Here is a 23,809-nt window from a genome sequence, read left to right as displayed (position 1 = left end):
CTGCAGCAACAGACAGTATTACACACAGTACACCAGTATCAATACAGTACACCTGCAGCAACATACAGTATTACACACAATACACCAGTACCAATACAGTGCATCTACAATACACCAGTACCAATACAGTACACCTGCAGCAACAGACAGTATTACACACAGTACACCAGTACCAATACAGTACACCTGCAGCAACATACAGTATTACACACAGTACACCAGTACCAATACAGTGCATCTACAATACACCAGTACCAATACAGTACATCTACAATACACCAGTACCAATACAGTACACCTGCAACAACATACAGTATCACACACAGTACACCAGTACCAATACAGTACACCTCCAGCAACATACAGTATCACACACAGTACACCAGTACCAATACAGTACACCTCCAGCAACATACAGTATCACACACAGTACACCAGTACCAATACAGTACACCTGCAGCAACAGACAGTATTACACACAGTACACCAGTACCAATACAGTACACCTACAAGAACACACAGTATTACACACAATACACCAGTACCAATACAGTACACCTCCAACAACATACAGTATTACACACAATACACCAGTACCAATACAGTACACCTGCAGCAACAGACAGTATTACACACAGTACACCAGTACCAATACAGTACACCTCCAACAACATACAGTATTACACACAGTACACCAGTACCAATACAGTACATCTACTTACACCAGTACCAATACAGTACACCTGCAGCAACATACAGTATTACACACAGTACATCAGTACCAATATAGTACACCTCCAACAACATACAGTATTACACACAGTACACCAGTACCAATACAGTACACCTACAACAACATACAGTATTACACACAATACACCAGTACCAATACAGTACACCTCCAACAACATACAGTATTACACACAGTACACCAGTACCAATACAGTACACCTACAACAACAAACAGTATTACACACAGTACACCAGTACCAATACAGTACACCTCCAACAACATACAGTATCACACACAGTACACCAGTACCAACACAGTACATCTACAATACACCAGTACCAATACAGTACACCTCCAACAACATACAGTATTACACACAGTACACCAGTACCAATACAGTACACCTCCAACAACAGACAGTATCACACACAGTACACCAGTACCAATACAGTACACCTGCAGCAACATACAGTATTACACACAGTACATCAGTACCAATACAGTACACCTCCAACAACAAACAGTATTACACACAATACACCAGTACCAATACAGTACACCTGCAGCAACATACAGTATTACACACAGTACACCAGTACCAATACAGTACACCTCCACCAACATACAGTATTACACACAGTACACATACTACAGCTTCAGACAAGCTCTGGGAGTTGTGGTGTATGCTGGGAGTTGTGGTTTATGCTGTGAGTTGTGGTGTATGCTGGGAACTGTGGTGTATGCAGGTGAGGTGAAATGGGGTTTAACGTCGCATCCAAGATTATTACACTTATATATAGCAACATGCATGTACATGTGTGTGTTTGTGTGGCTGCTTGTACTAGTCCAGACTGATGCCTATTAATAGTGCTAGCTCACTGGGATACCATGCCGCAGTTTAACATGAATACCCCACTCAGACACAGTATACTGACTCCGAGCCGACCAGTCCTTGTTTTAGCCCCTTAATGCCTGCGCAAGACAGGGTAACAACAAGTACCATCTTTTAACTTATTTTGGTTTGACGCGGCCGGGGATCGAACCCCGGACCTTCCGCTCTCCGGGCAGACGCTCTACCACTAGACCACGGAGGCGGTCTGTGGTGTATGCAGGGAGTTGTGGTGTATGCTGGGAGTTGTGGTGTATGCTGGGAGTTGTGGTGTATGCTGGGAGTTGTGGTGTATGCTGGTAGTTGTGGTGTGTGCTGGGAGTTGTGGGGTATGCTGGGAGTTGTGGCCTATGCTGGGAGTTGTGGCGTATGCTGGTAGTTGTGGCGTTTTCTGGGAGTTGTGGTGTATGCTGGGAGTTGTGGCGTATGCTGGGAGTTGTGGTGTATGCTGGGAGTTGTGGTGTATGCTGGGAGTTGTGGTGTATGCAGGGAGTTGTGGTGTATGCAGGTAGTTGTGGTGTATGCTGGAGGTTGTGGTGTATGCTGGGAATTGTGGTGTATGCAGGGAGTTGTGGTGTATGCTGGGAGTTGTGGTGTATGCTGGGAGTTGTGGTGTATGCTGGGAGTTGTGGTGTACGCAGGGAGTTGTGGTGTATGCTGGGAAATGTGGTGTATGCTGGGAGTTGTGGTGTATGCTGGGAGTTGTGGTGTATGTAGGGAGTTGTGGTGTATGCAGGGAGTTGTGGTGTATGCTGGGAGTTGTGGTGTATGCTGGGAGTTGTGGTGTATGCAGGGAGTTGTGGTGTATGCAGGGAGTTGTGGTGTATGCAGGGAGTTGTGGTGTATGTAGGGAGTTGTGGTGTATGCAGGGAGTTGTGGTGTATGCTGGGAGTTGTGGCTTATGCAGGGAGTTGTGGTGTATGCAGGGAGTTGTGGTGTATGCTGGGAGTTGTGGTGTATGCTGGGAGTTGTGGCTCATGAAGGGAGTTGTGGTGTATGCTGGGAGTTGTGGTGTATGCTGGGAGTTGTGGTGTATGTAGGGAGTTGTGGTGTATGCAGGGAGTTGTGGTGTATGTAGGGAGTTGTGGTGTATGTAGGGAGTTGTGGTGTATGCAGGGAGTTGTGGTGTATGTAGGGAGTTGTGGTGTATGCTGGGAGTTGTGGTGTATGCAGGGAGTTGTGGCGTATGAAGGGAGTTGCGGTGTATGCAGGGAGTTGTGGTGTATGCAGGGAGTTGTGGTGTATGCTGGGAGTTGTGGTGTATGCTGGGAGTTGCGGTGTATGCAGGGAGTTGTGGTGTATGCTGGGAGTTGTGGTGTATGAAGGGAGTTGTGGTGTATGAAGGGAGTTGTGGTGTATGAAGGGAGTTGTGGTGTATGCAGGGAGTTGCGGTGTATGCTGGGAGTTGTGGCTTATGCAGGGAGTTGTGGTGTATGCAGGGAGTTGTGGTGTATGCTGGGAGTTGTGGTGTATGCTGGGAGTTGTGGCTCATGAAGGGAGTTGTGGTGTATGCTGGGAGTTGTGGTGTATGCTGGGAGTTGTGGTGTATGCAGGGAGTTGTGGTGTATGCTGGGAGTTGTGGTGTATGCTGGGAGTTGTGGTGTATGCTGGGAGTTGTGGTGTATGCTGGGAGTTGTGGTGTATGCTGGGAGTTGTGGTGTATGCTGGGAGTTGTGGTGTATGCAGGGAGTTGTGGTGTATGTAGGGAGTTGTGGTGTATGCAGGGAGTTGTGGTGTATGCTGGGAGTTGTGGCTTATGCAGGGTGTTGTGGTGTATGCAGGGAGTTGTGGTGTATGCTGGGAGTTGTGGTGTATGCTGGGAGTTGTGGCTTATGAAGGGAGTTGTGGTGTATGCTGGGAGTTGTGGTGTATGCTGGGAGTTGTGGTGTATGCAGGGAGTTGTGGTGTATGCTGGGAGTTGTGGCGTATGCTGGGAGTTGTGGTGTATGCTGGGAGTTGTGGTGTATGCTGGGAGTTGTTGCTTATGCAGGGAGTTGTGGTGTATGCTGGGAGTTGTGGTGTATGCTGGGAGTTGTGGTGTATGCTGGGAGTTGTGGCTTATGAAGGGAGTTGTGGTGTATGCAGGGAGTTGTGGTGTATGCAGGGAGTTGTGGTGTATGCTGGGAGTTGTGGTGTATGCTGGGAGTTGTGGTGTATGCTGGGAGTTGTGGTGTATGCTGGGAGTTGTTGCTTATGCAGGGAGTTGTGGTGTATGCAGGGAGTTGTGGTGTATGCAGGGAGTTGTGGTGTATGCTGGGAGTTGTGGCTTATGAAGGGAGTTGTGTTGTATGCAGGGAGTTGTGGTGTATGCAGGGTGTTGTGGTGTATGCAGGGAGTTGTGGTGTATGCTGGGAGTTGTGGCTTATGCAGGGAGTTGTGGTGTATGCAGGGAGTTGTGGTGTATGCTGGGAGTTGTGGCTTATGAAGGTAGTTGTGGTGTATGCTGGGAGTTGTGGTGTATGCTGGGAGTTGTGGCTTATGAAGGGAGTTGTGGTGTATGCTGGGAGTTGTGGCTTATGAAGGGAGTTGTGGTGTATGCAGGGAGTTGTGGCGTATGAAGGGAGTTGCGGTGTATGCAGGGAGTTGTGGTGTATGCAGGGAGTTGTGGTGTATGCTGGGAGTTGTGGTGTATGAAGGGAGTTGTGGTGTATGCAGGGAGTTGTGGTGTATGCAGGGAGTTTTGGTGTATGCAGGGAGTTGTGGTGTATGTAGGGAGTTGTGGTGTATGCAGGGAGTTGTGGTGTATGCAGGGAGTTGTGGCTTATGAAGGGAGTTGTGGTGCACGCAGGGAGTTGTGGTGTATGCAGGGAGTTGTGGTGTATGCTGGGAGTTGTGGTGCATGCAGGGAGTTGTGGTGTATGCAGGGAGTTGTGGTGTATGCTGGGAGTTGTGGTGTATGCTGGGAGTTGTGGTGTATGCAGGGAGTTGTGGTGCATGCAGGGAGTTGTGGTGTATGCAGGGAGTTGTGGTGCATGCAGGGAGTTGTGGTGCATGCAGGGAGTTGTGGTGTATGCAGGGAGTTGTGGTGTATGCTGGGAGTTGTGGTGTATGCTGGGAGTTGTGGTGTATGCTGGGAGTTGTGGTGTATGCTGGGAGTTGTGGTGTATGAAGGGAGTTGTGGTGTATGCAGGGAGTTGTGGTGTATGCAGGGAGTTGTGGTGTATGTAGGGAGTTGTGGTGTATGCTGGGAGTTGTGGTGTATGCAGGGAGTTGTGGCGTATGAAGGGAGTTGCGGTGTATGCAGGGAGTTGTGGTGTATGCAGGGAGTTGTGGTGTATGCTGGGAGTTGTGGTGTATGCTGGGAGTTGCGGTGTATGCAGGGAGTTGTGGTGTATGCTGGGAGTTGTGGTGTATGAAGGGAGTTGTGGTGTATGAAGGGAGTTGTGGTGTATGAAGGGAGTTGTGGTGTATGCAGGGAGTTGCGGTGTATGCTGGGAGTTGTGGTGTATGCAGGGAGTTGTGGCTTATGAAGGTAGTTGTGGTGTATGTAGGGAGTTGTGGTGTATGTAGGGAGTTGTGGTGTATGCAGGGTGTTGTGGTGTATGCAGGGAGTTGTGGTGTATGCTGGGAGTTGTGGTGTATGCTGGGAGTTGTGGCTTATGAAGGGAGTTGTGGTGTATGCAGGGAGTTGTGGTGTATGCAGGGAGTTGCGGTGTATGCAGGGAGTTGTGGTGTATGCAGGGTGTTGTGGTGTATGGTGGGAGTTGTGGTGTATGCAGGGAGTTGTGGTGTATGTAGGGAGTTGTGGTGTATGTAGGGAGTTGTGGTGTATGCAGGGAGTTGTGGTGTATGCAGGGAGTTGTGGTGTATGCTGGGAGTTGTGGTGTATGCAGGGAGTTGTGGTGTATGGTGGGAGTTGTGGTGTATGCTGGGAGTTGTGGTGTATGGTGGGAGTTGTGGTGTATGCTGGGAGTTGTGGTGTATGCAGGGAGTTGTGGTGCATGCAGGGAGTTGTGGTGTATGCAGGGAGTTGTGGTGTATGCTGGGAGTTGTGGTGTATGCAGGGAGTTGTGGTGTATGCTGGGAGTTGTGGTGTATGCAGGGAGTTGTGGTGTATGGTGGGAGTTGTGGTGTATGCTGGGAGTTGTGGTGTATGTAGGGAGTTGTGGTGTATGCTGGGAGTTGTGGTGTATGCTGGGAGTTGTGGTGTATGCAGGGAGTTGTGGTGTATGAAGGGAGTTGTGGTGTATGCAGGGAGTTGTGGTGTATGCTGGGAGTTGTGGTGTATGCAGGGAGTTGTGGTGTATGAAGGGAGTTGTGGTGTATGTAGGGAGTTGTGGTGTATGCTGGGAGTTGTGGTGTATGCAGGGAGTTGTGGTGTATGCAGGGAGTTGCGGTGTATGCAGGGAGTTGTGGTGTATGCAGGGAGTTGTGGTGTATGAAGGGAGTTGTGGTGTATGTAGGGAGTTGTGGTGTATGCAGGGAGTTGTGGTGTATGCAGGGTGTTGTGGTGTATGGTGGGAGTTGTGGTGTATGCAGGGTGTTGTGGTGTATGCAGGGTGTTGTGGTGTATGGTGGGAGTTGTGGTGTATGCAGGGTGTTGTGGTGTATGCTGGGAGTTGTGGTGTATGCAGGGAGTTGTGGTGTATGAAGAGAGTTGTGGTGTATGTAGGGAGTTGTGGTGTATGCAGGGAGTTGTGGTGTATGCAGGGAGTTGTGGTGTATGAAGGGAGTTGTGGTGTATGTAGGGAGTTGTGGTGTATGCAGGGAGTTGTGGTGTATGCAGGGTGTTGTGGTGTATGGTGGGAGTTGTGGTGTATGGTGGGAGTTGTGGTGTATGCAGGGAGTTGTGGCGTATGCTAAGGATACTTACCGTGTTGATGTCAGACAGGTTGAGAAGTGTATGCTGGGAGCTGAAGAAGATGTACATGACGATGGGGTGGACGAGATAGGCGCAGTACGTCAGGCGACTCAGAGGTATGAAAGCAGGCCACGACAGCAACGTGTTCACAAAACCTGAAAACATCCCCATTATTACACAGGGCATGACAGAGGAAGTGGTCCTAGAAGTCTATCAGAAATATAATGGCGCCCTCTAGGCTCTGCAATACCAATCCAAACAACCAACAGTGATAGGCCGAAGCCTTGTACACATAAAACAAAACTCATTTTCCTTTGGAGATGTATACTTAATACCCATACTTGCAAGTCTAATGACTGATTTTGTTTTGTTTGTTGTTTAATGCCACACTCAGCAATATTCAAGCTATATGACGGCTGTCTGTAAATAATGTAGTCTGGACCAGACAATCCAGAGATTGACATCATGAGCATCGATTCACACAATTGGGATACGATGACATGCTTGAACCAAATCAGCGAGCCTGACCACCTGATTCTGTCTACTAAATGAATTGTTAGTGAAACACCACTAGCCAATTTCTTAAAAATGTCGCTACTCGCCAGTGTGATTCACTACACCAAGTCAGCACTTGAGGCAAACAAATGAAGTCTTCTGCTATGGCAAAACAGGACCTATGACAGACGCCACCCACGCAATTATCTTTGTGAATAAGTGTTCAGCGTGTAGGCTTACGTAACATTCATATTCTAGCAAATCAAAGAAAATACTGTACATCTTAACTTCTAAAAATTGTGAAATGAATGGGGCTCTAAAAGAATGCGACCATTGGCCCCGAGCCAAAAATGCGACTCAATATGAATGCGACACCCACCTCCTCTCAAGCATCAGTGGATTTATATCTAAACAAAATGTCTTCTGTCAGGTTTACAGGAGAATCCTCAGCTTAATCCACCCATACATTAATCCAATGACACACCAAATAGCATCGCTTATAGGCGCTGAGTAGAGTACTTCAGTTAAAATAATCCATGCACGCTGGCTCGTGTCGGCCTTTAACGCAGTCGCAAAGAACAAAGACTGCGGGGGTGGCGTCTGTCTGGACTTAAGTGTGATAAGTGATGACATAAGTGAGTAGAACTCTTGTCTTGACCCCAGCAGTGACAATTCACCAGATGTAATTAGTGTTTGAATGACATTGTTTACATACTTGTTACAATTGCTGCTCAATAAACAGTGATGTGGAATACAAAGTTGTTTGTTTTCAGCGTATGTCTAAGTTGGTATTTCTGCTATCCCAAATGTCATATTGTTGATATAAATGCGATGTTTAATAATGCGAGCAAAGACTATTTCACATTTAATTCACGCTCGCGTTAATTTCAAGATTTGCAGTATCTAAAAACGTAAACAAACCCTACTGCGTGTCAGGTTTTCATGATCGTTATTTTCTGGATATGTTGGCCTATACACATCATGCAAGGCAATGACACCGTACCTTAATATGTTTCAAACAACTATACGGCTTGCCACAAAGTGAATCCACTTCCAAGTTATGTATCTACTCTGGACAAATACTTGCTCAATGTTTTAATAACAACAGAAAATATGTTTAAATATTTATCAATGAAACCTATTTGCGGCAGTCCGGAACATCCGGAAGAAATACTATCACTGCTGTTATATATTCTATACACACCAATCTTTGAAAGGTATTTAGAGAGTGAGTGAGTATGGTTTTACGCCGCTTTTAGCAATATTCCAGCAATATCATGGCGGGGGACACCAGAAATGGGCTTCACACATTGTACCCACCCGATCCTGTTAGTCGCCTTTTACGACAAGCATAGTCGCCTTTTATGGCAAGCATGGGTTGCTGAAGACCTATTCTACCCCGGATAATGGAGACCAAGGGGCCCATTGACCATCCCAACATGTTGTTTAAGGGTTCACACCGACATATCGGATAGAAATCAGTCAAAAATATCTACTAAAAAATATCATTTGTTTAAAAGAAGGCAAATATGTATACCTTCAGCATTCTGATGATGAATATGTGCCTACTGCATTTATTGAGGCTTCAGTTCTGACATCAACCAATTTGGACATTTCACAACATATTATTATTGAGATTTAGAAAAAGCCTGTCAACACGCTTCCAAACATTAATGGACAACATGCCAGGTATAACTCTGTGATGTACCTGTCTTCATCTTTAATATGTTTGACCAATTCTGTCATTTTACAACTCACTGATCTATATATTCATTATTGATAGTTAGAAATAAATTTCGGCCATGTTTGATGTTTGACTCTCACCTCCATAACCTGTAGTGCATGCGAAGATGACCCAGCACAGGGAGGCCCCCCACACTGTCCGATGCACAGCGTTGTAGAAAGCTGCAACGTCCACGGTGACCGGGTGACCTCTGTTGACATCGTACAGACCGTACAGCACGGCCAAAGCTGATGCCGTCGCTACACACCAGCCCGTTATCACAAGCCACTGAAATAGTGAAATACATGCTTTTGGTGTTTGTGTCTTAAGCCAGGATGTTGTTATACTATATTTGAGTCATTATTCATTATACCTAACACTTGTGGTGTCACCCTGGGCAAGTGCCTCTGTTCACAAGGCAGGGAATGGGTACCCAATATTTGAGGTGGATGTAAAAACCTTCTAGTACCCCTAGGCAGCTTGGGATGTATTCTCCCAAGGGAGTTGAGAATGATAACTGGTTTGATTGATTGATTGTTTGTTGTTTAACGTCGCACTCAGCAATAGTCCAGCTATATAACGGCGGTTTGTAAATAATTGAATCTGGACCAGACAATCCAGTGATTGATATCATGAGCATAAGTATTGTGTTTAGTGTGTAATTTTGGTATGTTTTTGGTTTTCAGTCCTTTACCCACAAAGGAGCCTCAATAATCAAATTTTGACTTGGAACGACTTGTCAGAGACTCATTGGGTAGGCCAGGGTAGTATATGAGCACTTCATCTGGACAAAGAATGTATTAACTTCAGCATATTTTTTAGATACAGTATGTTGCAATGTTTTAATGTACAGTATGTTGCAGTGTTATAATATGCACTATGTTGCTATGCTATAATGTACAGTATGTTGCAATGTTATAAAGTGAAGTATGTTGCAATGTTATAATGTACAGTATGTTGCAATGTTATAATATGCACTATGTTGCTATGCTATAATGTACAGTATGTTGCAATGTTATAAAGTGAAGTATGTTGCAATGTTATAATGTACAGTATGTTGCAATGTTATAATATGCACTATGTTGCTTGCAATAATGTACAGTCTGTTGCAATGTACTAATGTACAGTGTGTTGCAATGTTCTAATGTACAGTATGTTGCAATGTTATTATGTACAGTATGTTGCAGTGTTATAATGTACAGTATGTTGCAATGTTATAATGTACAGTATGTTGCAATGTTATAATGTACAGTATGTTGCAATGTTATAATGTACATTATGTTGCAATGTTATAATGTACAGAATGTTGCTATGGTATAATGTACATTATGTTGCCATGACATTACGTGAAGTATGTCACATCTCACCTTGTTGAGTCTGATCTTGCAGTCTGTCTTGTACAACAGGTAGCCAGTTACCATGCCGACGATGTACGGGCCCATGCGGCAATATGGTGTGATGTAGTAGTCATAGAAGTACGCCATAGGGTCACTGGAAAGTGAATGAGTTTGTGTAATTCATGTTGTGTTTAGCAGCAGACAGCAGGGCTTTCATGTGCCCGAGCATGATCGAAAACAGGCTTTGCAAGAAAATAGCGTTATCACTATCCCCGCCATGAGGCACATCAGAATATTGTTTGTTCATAGGGTAGTGAGTAATAAGGAAGTTAATGATAACTATCAGAAAGAGTCCTATACATTAAGGAGAGATAGGTTGGCTATATGTCATGAGAAAATCTGATTTTTGAACGCAGTCTTTATAAGTATCTCTTTGAAATGAGTTTAAGACACAAATTTTCGAACTCATTTAAGATTGTGACAAGTAACATCAGTTTGTAAAATTTCATTTCTTATCTTAAATAGTTTGGGATAAAATTTGTCTGACACACACTGACGAACTCTGTTCTTCTATCCCTGTCCCACTGCAAGGCAGGGGATAATAATAAGATCAATTGGTTATTTTTCAAAATGTTAAAATTTGAACAGCCTATCAAAACATACCAGCAAGAAGGATGTAGAGCATTACCAATGGAAGTATAACAGTTAAAATTCAAACTTGTTGGATATGAGATGATCAAATTTTAAGCAGAAGCTTTTCAAAGGGAGACAACTCTGCTTACGTTCCAGCCGGTGCACCGAAGCCTCCTATTAGAGATGGGGACAATTTATTCACTCTGGATATGACACCCGATGTGATGAAGACTGCGAGGAGAAACACCAGCACAGAGATCGTGCCCAGGATGCCCGAACTACAGGAAATAAGTACTCAGTGAATTACACACCATCACGGCCCGTAAAGATCCGGTGCACAATAGGTTCTTAGCAACCCATACTTGCCGTAAAATGCGACTATGCTTGTCGTAAAAGGCGACTAACGGGATAGGGTGGTCAGGCTCGCTGACTTGGTTGATGCAGGTCATCGATCCCTATTGCGAGGATTGATGCTCATGATTTCAATCACTGGATTGTCTGGTCCAGAGTCGACTATTTACTGACCGCCGTCATATAGCTGGAATATTGATGAGCGCGGTGTTAAACACACAATCACACAGGGCTTCATGCATGTAAACATTTCGAAAACAACTGAATCAAAAACTGGGCAATAGCGTTGTTCCACAATATAATAGGAAGATTACTTAACAGCTTTGGTGACCCGTGAAGAACCGAGGTAGAATATGTCTTCAGCAACCCATGCTTGACGTTAAAGGCGACAATGTTTGTCGTAAAAGGCGACTAACAGGATTGGATGGTCAGGCTCGCTGACTTGGTTGATGCATGTCATCCATCCCAATTGGGTGGAGCGATGTTCGTGATGTCAATTACTGGATTGTCTGGTCCAGACTTGATTATTTACAGACCGCCGTCATATAGCTCGAATATTGCTGAGTGCGGCGTAAAACAACAAACCAACCACATAACAGCTTTGGTATAATAAAATAACAGACATTTTACAGACATTTTACAGACACATCACCAAAGAACACAGCAGTTGTTTTCCAGCAATACAAAAGCTTGAGCAACATCTGTGGATTTCAGATGATATATTTTCTGTTAGAATAGACATTGTTTACAGCATATCTGATAGGATTCACTCACAAGAACAGCGGCACAAATATGAGCGGCGACAGGATGTAAAACTGCATGTCATTGGCCAGATACCAGGACCAGCCCATGCACTGAAACAAGGGAGGTAACTCATGTCAAAAAGAGCATATATGTTCACAGATTTCCTTTATGAAAAACGAGCTAAGTTCCTTGTATGCTAGTGAAGCAGGTCGATCATTGAGTCAAATCCTTACCCCAGAATGTGGCCCACATCCCAACTTCAGTTGATTATAATATATATCCTGGGGGTAAGACAAGATGAAGTATCCACAACCTGTTCCTCCCCTGAATCTCACTGGGGAGGGCATAGGTACCATTATGATGTTAAAGTGAAAAATTCCTTTTGATTTACATCATGACTTGTGTGCACAGAAATATCAACACATAGAACTTTATCAAATTTCACGAGAATGTATCCTGTGATTATTTTACATGATTTGATTGGCTAATAGTTTGCTAGCGTCTCAGATCTGCAATCTAATTTGCATAGAACAGTACTCGTCAACCATGGTCAGAAAGGTCAACAATGCAAATAGATGCATTTCATTCATAAATTGTAGTAAAACGTAATAGTACTTCCAAATATGGCATACATTTCTTTGGATTGGAATAACGTGAACATTTCTTGGAAATTTAAGAAGCGAAGTAATGTGACTGTCAACAGACTACTGCAGACAGAAAAAAACCAATATATTTTATTGAAATTAGAGGCGATCATGTTGCCTCAGGATAAATGCACTTGATATTTCTTTGGCGTATTTTGTAATCCAAATCGTGCCAAATACTCAGAAAACCTGCATCATAATGAAGCCTGACAACTGGTCGGATTGAACCCGTCGTCAACTGGTCAAGCTACCGATCATTAGATTTCAATATCTGTTTGTGTTTATCTGAAATGATCTTTGAACGAAAGTGATATGGGTAGATTGTGTTATGTTTATTCTTAGAAGAGGAAAATGCAAACGGAAATTAAGCAAGCTGTACATATAAGAAGTTATAAATTATTTATTGTTTTAAAATATTTGGTTTCTTAATAACATTAATAAAAATAAAAGTTGGAGATTTTCTTACCTTAACTATTTTAAAAATCTCCCCATTTGGAGGCAAATCTCCCCCATTTTGAAGTCAAATCTCCAACATTGTCATGATGAGGGGTTGACAGGTCTCTCCCCATCTCTACCTTTATCAACCACTATTATTCCATTGAAAGAACACAAAGGCCTGTTTTATCCCAGAATCTCCCCAGGACGGACACAGGGACCTGATCACACTCAGGGTCTCGCAAGAAGGGTGCACAAGGACCTAATTGTCCAAGTTTATTACCTCCCTTGAAGGGGTAAAGATTTGTTAGTCACTAGATCACTCATCCCCAGAATCTCCCCAGGATGGACACAGGGACCTAATCAGGGGCAACAACAAAGGGCAAGCATGGCGCTCTTTGGACCTGTTCTGCCACTGAATTACCCACTGAAAGCACTCAATAGTGGTACATGTTTAAACCTACCATCTCCTTCGTCTTGACCAGGTTGTTGACATAGAGTAAATTGGTCCACCATGAGTTCCTGCACTGGTTGATCTCCACCCCCTGCTGGGGCCACAGAGGGCCGTTTGTGATGTAGGGGAACAGTGGGACATACACCATCAACAACAACATGTACGGCGGGGTCAGTCTGAAATACATACAGTTACTTAACATGGTTTAAATCAAATTCAACACTACTTGGTGTGTGTGTGAATTTGGTGTTATGTCCAAGTGGTTGATAGCAACTATTAGCCTAGTTTCATATATAATGATACCTGTAAGGTTTAAGTCATCATTGCTCGACACTACTTCCAACAACAACCCCCAACAACCACCTCTCACAAGCAACCCCCCACAACCACCTCCCACTCCAAACTCTCACAACCACCTCCCACTCCCACAACCACCACCCACAGCCACCTCCCACAACCATCTCCCACAGCCACCTACCACAACCCCACAACCACCTCCCCCAACCACTTCCCACCACCACCTCCAACAACCACCTCCCACAACCACCTCCACCTCCCACAGCCATCTCTCACAACCACCTCCCACAACCACCTCCTCCTCCCACAACCATCTCCCACAACCACCTCCCACAACCACCTCCTCCTCCCACAACCATCTCCCACAACCACCTCCCACAACCACCTCCTCCTCCCACAACCATCTCTCACAACCACCTCCCACAACCACCTCCTCCTCCCACAACCATCTCCCACAACCACCTCCCACAACCACCTCCTCCTCCCACAACCATCTCTCACAACCACCTCCCACAACCACCTCCTCCTCCCACAACCATCTCCCACAACCACCTCCCACAACCACCTCCTCCTCCCACAACCATCTCCCACAACCACCTCCCACAACCACCTCCTCCTCCCACAACCATCTCCCACAACCACCTCCCACAGCCATCTCTCACAACCACCTCCCACAACCACCTCCTCCTCCCACAACCATCTCCCACAACCACCTCCCACAACCATCTCCCACAACCACCTCCCACAGCCATCTCCCACAACCACCTCCCACAACCATCTCCACCTCCCACAACCATCTCCCACAACCACCTCCCACAGCCATCTCCCACAACCACCTCCCACAACCACCTCCACCTCCCACAGCCATCTCTCACAACCACCTCCCACAACCACCTCCACCTCCCACAACCACCTCCCACAACCATCTCCCACAACCACCTCCCACAACTACCTCCTCCTCCCACAACCATCTCCCACAACCACCTCCCACAGCCATCTCCCACAACCACCTCCACCTCCCACAGCCATCTCCCACAACCACCTCCATCTCCCACAACCACCTCCACCTCCCACAGCCATCTCCCACAACCACCTCCACCTCCCACAGCCATCTCCCACAACCACCTCCCACAACCATCTCCACCTCCCACAGCCATCTCCCACAACCCCACAACCACCTCCACCTCCCACAGCCATCTCCCACAACCACCTCCATCTCCCACAGCCATCTCCCACAACCCCACAACCACCTCCATCTCCCACAACCACCTCCCACAACCACCTCCATCTCCCACAACCATTTCCCACAACCACCTCCATCTCCCACAACCACCTCCCACAACCACCTCCATCTCCCACAACCACCTCCATCTCCGACAACCACCTCCCACAACCACCTCCATCTCCCACAACCACCTCCTACAGCCACCTCCCACAATCACCTCCCACAACCATCTCCCACAACCACCTCCATCTCCGACAACCACCTCCCACAACCACCTCCATCTCCCACAACCACCTCCCACAACCATCTCCCACAACCACCTCCCACAGCCATCTCCCACAACCACCTCCACCTCCCACAGCCATCTCCCACAACCACCTCCATATCCCACAACCACCTCCCACAACCATCTCCCACAACCACCTCCCACAGCCATCTCCCACAACCACCTCCACCTCCCACAACCACCTCCCACAACCACCTCCATCTCCCACAACCATTTCCCACAACCACCTCCATCTCCCACAACCACCTCCATCTCCCACAACCACCTCCATCTCCGACAACCACCTCCCACAACCACCTCCATCTCCCACAACCACCTCCTACAGCCACCTCCCACAATCACCTCCCACAACCATCTCCCACAACCACCTCCCATAGCTATCTCCCACAACCACCTCCCATAGCTACCTCCCACAACCACCTCCCATAGCTACCTCCAGTAGAACATGAACCAGCTGGTCCCCTCATCGCCACTCACCTCCAGAACCTGTGGAAGTAGAACATGAACCAGTTGATCCTGCCGCCTGACCTCCTCATCTCCTTCAGCACCAGGTAAGTCACCAGCAGCCCACTGAAACAGTTTCCAACAACATGCAAGTGCTTTGACAACACATGGACATGATGGTTGCCAGGGGATCCTCTGGCCACATGCTACAAGGAAGAGACAATTGTACCACTGCAAAGAAGCTCACTGCAAATATTTTGCGACCAACTCCAAATAACTTGATACGAAGAGAATAAAAGAGTGAAAACATAAATAGATGTATTTGGACAAAAGAACAGTCACTGACCATACACACTTTACATTAAATACCTGATACATGCATGGGGTCTTGGCCTTACCTACTGAGCGCTCATCCTAATCGTGTCAGCTGGGATAATACAGCTGCTATACTTGGTTCCCAACACTCCAACACCAACTGGCAGTGCATCAGATTGCTAAGGGTCCAGATTGCTTAGGGTCCAGATTGCTTAGGGTCCAGATTGCTAAGGGTCCAGATTTCTTAGGGTCCAGATTGCTAAGGGTCCAGATTGCTAAGGGACCAGATTGCTTATGGTCCAGATTGCTAAGAGTCCAGATTGCTAAGGGTCCAGATCACTGAGCCCTAGCCCTAGCCCCTGACACATGACTCTCCAATGAGGGAGCACCTGCTGGCCCTTTATTTCTGAAACCTCGTCATGTCAGGTGTTTTCAAGTCATGCCACCTGACTAACAAGTTTTCATGTCATGTCACTTGAGCAACAAATTTTTATGTCACATTACTTCATTTTATGTCATGTGACTAGAGCAACATCTTTTCATACCATGTCACTTGAGCAACAAGTTTTCATGTCATGTCACTTGAGCAACAAGTTTTCATGTCATGTCACTTGAGCAACAAGTTTTCATGCCATGTCACTTGAGCAACAAGTTTTCATGTCATGTCACTTGAGCAACAAGTTTTCATGTCATGTCACTTGAGCAACAAGTTTTCATGCCATGTCACTTGAGCAACAAGTTTTCATGTCATGTCACTTGAGCAACAAGTTTTATGCCATGTCACTTGAGCAACAAGTTTTCATGCCATGTCACTTGAGCAACAAGTTTCCAGGTCACGTCACATGGTCAAGCTGGGTGATGGCATGGGACGTTGCTGATTATCGTGATCATGGTCAAATCTGACTTGATTTTCTACAGGCCACACAATAACTGGAATATTGTTGACTGCAACAAAGACACCAACATGTTTGCACTGACCTCATAGTGAAGAAGGAGTCGACAGACACTGTAGCGTTGACAATGGCCTGGAAAGTGAAGAGCTTGACGACGTCAGGGAAGAAGCTAATGAAGTTCCCTGAAAACAATGTCAAACTGTCACACGATGTTAACACTGGATGATACCAGCACTACGGAATCATACTGACACTGTGGAATGATACTGACACTGTGGAATGATACTGACACTGTGGAATGATACTGACACTGTGGAGTGATACTGACACTGTGGAGTGATACTGACACTGTGGAGTGATACTGACACTGTGGAATGATACTGACACTGTGGAGTGATACTGACACTGTGGAGTGATACTGACACTGTGGAGTGATACTGACACTGTGGAGTGATATTGGCACTGTGGAGTGATACTGACACTGTGGAATGATACTGACACTGTGGAGTGATACTGACACTGTGGAGTGATACTGACACTGTGGAGTGATACTGACACTGTGGAATGATACTGACACTGTGGAATGATACTGACACTTTGGAATGATACTGACACTGTGGAATGATACTGACACTGTGGAGTGATACTGACACTGTGGAATGATATTGACACTGTAGAGTGATACTGACACTGTGGAGTGATACTGACACTGTGGAATGATACAGACACTGTGGAGTGATACTGACACTGTGGAATCATACTGACACTGTGGAGTGATACTGACACTGTGGAATGATACTGACACTGTGGAGTGATACTGACACTGTGGAGTGATACTGACACTGTGGAGTGATACTGACACTGTGGAGTGATACTGACACTGTGGAATCATACTGACACTGTGGAGTAATACTGACACTGTGGAGTGATACTGACACTGTGGAATCATACTGACACCGTGGAGTGATACTGACACTGTGGAATGATACTGACACTGTGGAGTGATACTGACACTGTGGAATGATACTGACACTGTGGAGTGATACTGACACTGTGGAATCATACTGACACTGTGGAGTGATACTGACACTGTGGAGTGATACTGACACTGTGGAATGATACTGACACTGTGGAATGATACTGACACTGTGGAATGATACTGACACTGTGGAATGATATTGACACTGTGGAGTGATACTGACACTGTGGAATGATACTGACACTGTGGAGTGATACTGACACTGTGGAATGATACTGACACTGTGGAGTGATACTGACACTGTGGAGTGATACTGACACTGTGGAATGATACTGACACTGTGGAGTGATACTGACACTGTGGAGTGATACTGACATTGTGGAGTGATACTGACACTGTGGAATGATACTGACACTGTGGAGTGATACTGACACTGTGGAGTGATACTGACACTGTGGAATGATACTGACACTGTGGAATGATACTGACACTGTGGAGTGATACTGACACTGTGGAATGATACTGACACTGTGGAGTGATACTGACACTGTGGAATGATACTGACACTGTGGAATGATACTGGTGCTTGGGATTGATATTGGTGGTGGGGTTATATTGGCACTGAGGTGTGATATTGGCACTGCGGTGCGATATTGGCACTGTGGTGTGATATTGGCACTGTGGGGTTATATTGGCACTGTGGTGTGATATTGGCACTGTGGTCTGATATTGCCACTGTGGTGTGATATTGGCACTGTGGTCTGATATTGACACTGTGTTGCGATATTGGCACTGTGGTGTGATATTGGCACTGTGGTGTGATATTGACACTTAATGGTGTGATATTCACACTATGGCATGATATTGGCAATGTGTTGTGATATTGACACTGTGGTGTGATATTCACACTGTGACATGATATTGACACAATGGCATGATATTGACACTATGGTGTGATATTGACACAATGGCATGATATTGACACTGTGGTGTGATATTGACACGATGGCATGATATTGGCAATGTGATGTGAAATTGACACTGTGATGTGATATTGGCACTGTGGTGTGATATTGACACAATGGCATAATATTGGCAATGTGATGTGAAATTGACACTGTGGCATGATATTGGCACTATGGTGTGATATTGGCACTGTGGTGTGATATTAGCAAAGTGATGTGAAATTAACACTGTGGCATGATTGGCACTGTGGTGTGATATTGGCACTATGATGCGATATTGGCACTATGGTGTGATATTGGCACTGTGGTGTGATATTGGCACTGTAGTCTAATATTGGCACTGTGGCATGAAATTGGCACTGTGGTGTGATATTGGCACTATGGTGTGATATTGACACTATGGCATGATATTGGCTTGATATGGTGTAATATTGACACGATGACATGATATTGGCTTGATAAGGTGTGATATTGACACTATGGTGTGATGTTGGCAATGTGATGTGAAATTGACACTGTGGTGTGATATTGGCACTGTGGTGTGATATTGGCACTATGGTGTGGTATTGGCTATGTGGTCTGATATTGGCACTGTGGTGTGATATTGGCACTGTGGCATGAAATTGGCAATGAGGTGTAATATTGGCACTATGGTGTGATATTGACACTATGGCATTATATTGGCTTGATATGGTGTGATATTAACACGATGACATGATATTGGCTTGACACTGTGGCATGATATTGGCACTATGGTGTGATATTGGCACTGTGGTGTGATATTAGCAAAGTGATGTGAAATTAACACTGTGGCATGATTGGCACTGTGGTGTGATATTGGCACTATGATGCGATATTGGCACGTTGGTGTGATATTGGCACTGTAGTCTAATATTGGCACTGTGGCATGAAATTGGCACTGTGGTGTGATATTGGCACTATGGTGTGATATTGACACTATGGCATGATATTGGCTTGATATGGTGTAATATTGACACGATGACATGATATTGGCTTGATAATGTGTGATATTGACACTATGGTGTGATGTTGACACTGTGGTGTGATATTGGCACTGTGGTGTGATATTGGCACTATGGTGTGGTATTGGCTATGTGGTCTGATATTGGCACTGTTGTGTGATATTGGCACTGTGGCATGAAATTGGCAATGAGGTGTAATATTGGCACTATGGTGTGATATTGACACTATGGCATTATATTGGCTTGATATGGTGTGATATTAACATGATGACATGATATTGGCTTGATATGGTGTGATATTGACACTATGGCATGATATTGGCTTGATATGGTGTATATTGACACTATGGCATGATATTGGCACTGTGGTGTGATATTGACACTATGGTATGATATTGGCTTGATATGGTGTGTTATTGACACTGTGGTGTATATTGGCAAAACAACAACAAGAAGTTCGTAATTACAGCTGTCAAAACTCACCCATAGCCGACAGACCAAACACGTAGGTGTGCCCCAAGATCACCCAAGTAATGGAGAGGAAGCGGATGCCGTTGATGGCGGTCAGACTTCCAGGTGCCTGTTTGGTGCTCAGCAACTTAGAGGCGTTGGTGTACACAGAGAAGGACAGCAGGATCTTGCTACACATACCTGTAGTATAAGGATATAATGTAAGTGACAAAGAGATACTGTGTGTCAGTCACTGAACTGTTTGTATCTGTCACTGCGAGGACATTTTGCATATATCATGACAAGGACATATTTCTGTATATATCATAAGAGGACATATCAAATATGTCAAAAAAAGACATGTTATTGTATATATCATAAAATGATGTATTGTATACATCATAAACTGGACACTGTACATATCATAACAAGGACATAATGTATATATCATAACAAGGACATAATGTGTATATCATAACAAGGACATAATGTATATGTCATAACAAGGACATAATGTATATGTCATAACAAGGACATAATGTATATATGATAACAAGGACATAATGTATATGTCATAACAAGGACATAATGTATATATCATAACAAGGACATAATGTATATATGATAACAAGGACATAATGTAAATATGATAACAAGGACATAATGTATATATATCATAACAAGGACATAATGCATATATCATAACAAGGACATAATGTATATATGATAACAAGGACATAATGTATATATCATAACAAGGACATAATGTATATATCAAAACAAGGACAATGTATATGTCATAACAAGGACATAATGTATATTTCATAACAAGGACATAATGTATATATGATAACAAGGACATAATGTATATGTCATAACAAGGACATAATGTATATGTCATAACAAGGACATAATGTATATATCATAACAAGGACATAATGTATATATATCATAACAAGGACATAATGTATATATCAGAAAAAGGAAATGACGTATATATATCATTAATTAGATTGTCATATTAACCAATGATTGAGGACAAAATGTCCACATAACAATGAGGACAAAGGACATGGAGGACACAGGACAGTGTTAACAATGATATACACAAAAAATTTTACTTTACCGTATTGTGGACATACCATATATATCTGACCAGGATGTATGAAGCCATACAGAACCTCAGCCATGTGTGAAAACTGAGTTTGGAGTGTAGTCTTATGCATAAAGACCATCCACTGGTATAAACAAAGGTGTCAGAGTGAACAAGGGCAGAGTGTGTGTACTAACAAGGGCATAGTGTGTATATTAACAAGGGCATAGTGTGTATATTAACAAGGGCAGACTGTGTGTACTAACAAGGGCATAGTGTGCATATTAACAAGGGCAGACTGTGTGTACTAACAAGGGCATAGTGTGTATATTAACAAGGGCAGACTGTGTGTACTAACAAGGGCATAGTGTGTATATTAACAAGGGCAGACTGTGTGTACTAACAAGGGCAGAGTGTGTGTACTAACAAGGGCATAGTGTGTATATTAACAAGGGCAGACTGTGTGTACTAACAAGGGCATAGTGTGCATATTAACAAGGGCAGACTGTGTGTACTAACAAGGGCATAGTGTGTATATTAACAAGGGCAGAGTGTGTGTACTAACAAGGGCATAGTGTGTATATTAACAAGGGCATAGTGTGTGTACTAACAAGGGCATAGTGTGTATATTAACAAGGGCAGAGTGTGTGTACTAACAAGGGCATAGTGTGTGTACTAACAAGGGCAGACTGTGTGTACTAACAAGGGCAGAGTGTGTATATTAACAAGGGCAGACTGTGTGTACTAACAAGTGCATAGTGTGTATATTAACAAGGGCAGACTGTGTGTACTAACAAGGGCATAGTGTGTATATTAACAAGGGCAGACTGTGTGTACTAACAAGGGCATAGTGTGTATATTAACAAGGGCAGACTGTGTGTACTAACAAGGGCATAGTGTGTATATTAACAAGGGCAGACTGTGTGTACTAACAAGGGCATAGTGTGTATATTAACAAGGGCAGAGTGTGTGTACTAACAAGGGCATAGTGTGTATATTAACAAGGGCATATTGTGTGTACTAACAAGGGCAGACTGTGTGTACTAACAAGGGCACAGTGTGTGTACTAACAAGGGCATAGTGTGTGTACTAACAAGGGCATAGTGTGTATATTAACAAGGGCAGATTGTGTGTACTAACAAGGGCATAGTGTGTATATTAACAAGGGCAGAGTGTGTATATTAACAAGGGCAGACTGTGTGTACTAACAAGGGCACAGTGTGTGTACTAACAAGGGCATAGTGTGTATATTAACAAGGGCACAGTGTGCATATTAACAAGGGCAGACTGTGTGTACTAACAAGGGCAGAGTGTGTGTACTAACAAGGGCATAGTGTGTGTACTAACAAGGGCAGACTGTGTGTACTAACAAGGGCATAGTGTGTATATTAACAAGGGCAGATTGTGTGTACTAACAAGGGCATAGTGTGTATATTAACAAGGGCAGAGTGTGTATATTAACAAGGGCAGACTGTGTGTACTAACAAGGGCACAGTGTGTGTACTAACAAGGGCATAGTGTGTATATTAACAAGGGCACAGTGTGCATATTAACAAGGGCAGACTGTGTGTACTAACAAGGGCACAGTGTGTGTACTAACAAGGGCATAGTGTGTATATTAACAAGGGCAGACTGTGTGTACTTACAAGGGCAGAGTGTATATTAACAAGGGCAGAGTGTGTGTACTAACAAGGGCATAGTGTGTATATTAACAAGGGCAGACTGTGTGTACTAACAAGGGCACAGTGTGTGTACTAACAAGGGCATAGTGTGTATATTAACAAGGGCAGACTGTGTGTACTAACAAGGGCACAGTGTGTGTACTAACAAGGGCATAGTGTGTATATTAACAAGGGCAGACTGTGTGTACTAACAAGGGCATAGTGTGTATATTAACAAGGGCAGATTGTGTGTACTAACAAGGGCATAGTGTGCATATTAACAAGGGCAGACTGTGTGTACTTACAAGGGCATAGTGTGTATATTAACAAGGGCAGACTGTGTGTACTAACAAGGGCAGAGTGTGTATATTAACAAGGGCAGACTGTGTGTACTAACAAGGGCAGACTGTGTGTACTAAAAAGGGCAGACTGTGTATATTAACAAGGGCAGAGTGTGTATATTAACAAGGGCAGACTGTGTGTACTAACAAGGGCACAGTGTGTGTACTAACAAGGGCATAGTGTGTATATTAACAAGGGCAGACTGTGTGTACTAACAAGGGCAGACTGTGTGTACTAACAAGGGCAGACTGTGTATATTAACAAGGGCAGAGTGTGTATATTAACAAGGGCAGACTGTGTGTACTAACAAGGGCATAGTGTGTATATTAACAAGGGCAGACTGTGTGTACTAACAAGGGCATAGTGTGTGTACTAACAAGGGCAGACTGTGTGTACTAACAAGGGCATAGTGTGTATATTAACAAGGGCAGACTGTGTGTACTAACAAGGGCAGAGTGTGTATATTAACAAGGGCAGAATGTGTGTACTAACAAGGGCATAGTGTGTATATTAACAAGGGCAGACTGTGTGTACTAACAAGGGCATAGTGTGTATATTAACAAGGGCAGATTGTGTGTACTAACAAGGGCATAGTGTGTATATTAACAAGGGCAGAATGTTTGTACTAACAAGGGCA

The 23,809-nt window shown here is 44.5% G+C and overlaps 1 protein-coding gene across 1 annotated transcript in view; it reads right to left on the bottom strand.

Moving 5' to 3' along the window:
* LOC139459826 (nose resistant to fluoxetine protein 6-like) overlaps nt 1-23,809 on the bottom strand; it is a 43,057-nt gene that overhangs the window by 7,215 nt on the left and 12,033 nt on the right. Inside the window, exons 6-14 of the mRNA XM_071241522.1 lie at nt 20,110-20,277; nt 16,785-16,881; nt 15,525-15,617; nt 13,250-13,415; nt 11,737-11,816; nt 10,761-10,889; nt 10,009-10,132; nt 8,743-8,929; nt 6,436-6,578 (exon numbers count right to left, since the gene is read on the bottom strand). Coding sequence (XP_071097623.1) covers nt 6,436-6,578; nt 8,743-8,929; nt 10,009-10,132; nt 10,761-10,889; nt 11,737-11,816; nt 13,250-13,415; nt 15,525-15,617; nt 16,785-16,881; nt 20,110-20,277 — 1,187 coding nt within the window. The remainder of the gene's footprint in view (nt 1-6,435; nt 6,579-8,742; nt 8,930-10,008; nt 10,133-10,760; nt 10,890-11,736; nt 11,817-13,249; nt 13,416-15,524; nt 15,618-16,784; nt 16,882-20,109; nt 20,278-23,809) is intronic.

This window comes from Haliotis cracherodii, unplaced genomic scaffold (genome assembly GCF_022045235.1).
Source record: "Haliotis cracherodii isolate W230 unplaced genomic scaffold, xgHalCrac1.p SCAF_13, whole genome shotgun sequence".
In the NCBI taxonomy this organism is placed as follows: Eukaryota; Metazoa; Mollusca; class Gastropoda; order Lepetellida; family Haliotidae; genus Haliotis; species Haliotis cracherodii.
This window is presented reverse-complemented; position numbering and strand designations above follow the sequence as displayed.